The following is a 1,936-nucleotide window of genomic DNA, read 5'->3' on the forward strand; positions in this document are numbered from 1 at the left end:
TTCTGCCCCGTGCTGCAGGTGTTCTTCCCGTTCAGCATCCAGCTGTACCCGCGCGAGTTCCCCGGGCACGACCCCCGCGACTGCCCCCGCGACGTGGGCAAGGCGGCGGCGCTGCGCCTGGGCTGCATCAACGCCGAGTACCCCGACTCGTTCCTACCGCGAGGCTCGCTTCTCCCAGACCAAGCACCACTGGTGGTGGAAGCTGCACTTCGTCTGGGAGCGCGTGCGGGCGCTGCGGGAGCACTCGGGGCCCGTCCTGTTCCTCGAGGAGGATCATTACTTGGCCCCCGACTTCTACCACGTCCTCAAGAAGCTGTGGGCGCTGCGGGAGAGGGAGTGCCCCGAGTGCCAGGTGGTGTCCCTGGGCACATACAGCCCCGTCCGCGGGGGCTTCGCCGGCCGCGCCGACAAGGTGGAGATGAAGACGTGGAAGTCCACGGAGCACAACATGGGCATGGCCTTCGGCAGAGACACCTACCAGAAGCTCATCGAGTGCACGGATGCCTTCTGCACCTACGATGACTACAACTGGGACTGGACTCTGCAGCACTTGACTGTGTCTTGTCTTCCAAAGTTCTGGAAAGTGCTGGTTCCCGAGATCCCCAGGATTTTTCACACGGGGGACTGTGGCATGCACCACAAGAAATCCTGCAGACCGTCCACCCAGAGTGCCAAAATCGACTCTCTCTTGAACAGCAACCAACAGTACCTGTTCCCCGAAACCATGAGTGTCAGTAAAAGGTACTCCATGGCTCCCCTGTCCCCTCACGTGAAGAACGGAGGGTGGGGAGACATCAGGGACCACGAGCTCTGTAAGAGCTACCGCAGACTCCAGTGAGGATCCTCCTCAAAGCCTTCTTTTTTCTCTCTTGACTTGTTCCATTCTGTCTTTTACAGGCACACACGTGTATAAACAGCATTTATGAGTTGGTTTCTGCTTTAATATGAATAAACATTCTTGTTCAAGGTGTCCCAAAATAGTCATCTTTCATGTTTGGAAACTGCAGCCCCTACGCAAAAAGTGACCTGCTGCTGTGTCTGCTGGGAGGAGCAGGAGGAGGAGGAAGAGAATACTTCTAAGTGCATCTTTTTTGGTGCTTCAGGGCTCTGGTGTTGCCTGTGACCCCAGGGAGGGCCTTCACGCACTGTCCCACCCGGTGTCACCCCATGCCTGATGCCTGTGTCCTGCTTTGGTTGCGATGTGTTGATGAATATATGAAGGATAAAAGAATCAAGTCATTGTTTTTACTACAATGTAGATAAATATATGATTTTTTTAGTTCTGCTGAAATAAAAATCCAGTTGTTTTGTAATCCTAGAGCAGTTCTTGATTTGTCACCGGAAGGATGATGTCATCTCATGTTCCTAAAAAGTTGGGATGGGGTGGGGAGTGAGTTTGGTGTCTTTAATCCCAAGACCTGGACATGTGCCATCAGCCCTCCTAGCATGGTGCACTTAATTCCATTAAACTTCTAATAATCCTCACTAATTCAGGCAGAAAAGAATAACAAATTGGTGGCAAAACACCTTTTTGGATCCAAAATCAAAAGTTGCTTTCAAATTAGTTCTCTCTGTACAAAATCCTGCTGTGTGCTGGGAACGGGCTGCGCTGGAGATACAGAGACATTCCTTAACAGCAAGTGTGTCCTTGCCTGAGTTACCTGCAACCCTGTCGCGGCACTCCCTGGTAGCAGCAGCACCTAAGCAGCTTTTTGTAGGCAGAGAAGGATGTTAGACAAAGAAAATGCCTTTTTCCCCCCCAGGAGTTATTTAACTGCTGTAATTTTGCAATGTACTTGCTCTGTGTTCAGCTTCACCAGGTCAGGGCTGGTGCTGAAGCTGTGTCAGTGCCTCAGCTCTCCAACACCTCCCACGAGGAGCTGATGGGGGTTAAACTTCACTCAGCAGAGCACTCACCCTCCTCTAGCTGCACGTG

At 52.3% G+C, this 1,936-nt stretch overlaps 1 protein-coding gene across 1 annotated transcript; it reads left to right on the top strand.

Annotated features, from left to right (window-relative positions):
• Window positions 1-6: 6 nt before the first annotated feature.
• On the top strand, window positions 7-978 carry MGAT2 (mannosyl (alpha-1,6-)-glycoprotein beta-1,2-N-acetylglucosaminyltransferase; the record flags this gene model as incomplete). The annotated part of the gene is given in 2 exon segments (XM_009072821.1): window positions 7-152; window positions 154-978. Coding segments are annotated over 2 exon segments (831 nt in total), but the record flags the coding sequence as incomplete, so codon positions are not given.
• Between the last annotated feature and the right edge of the window lie 958 nt (window positions 979-1,936).

Source organism: Acanthisitta chloris, unplaced genomic scaffold (assembly GCF_000695815.1).
Source record: "Acanthisitta chloris isolate BGI_N310 unplaced genomic scaffold, ASM69581v1 scaffold35714, whole genome shotgun sequence".
Taxonomy (NCBI): Eukaryota; Metazoa; Chordata; class Aves; order Passeriformes; family Acanthisittidae; genus Acanthisitta; species Acanthisitta chloris.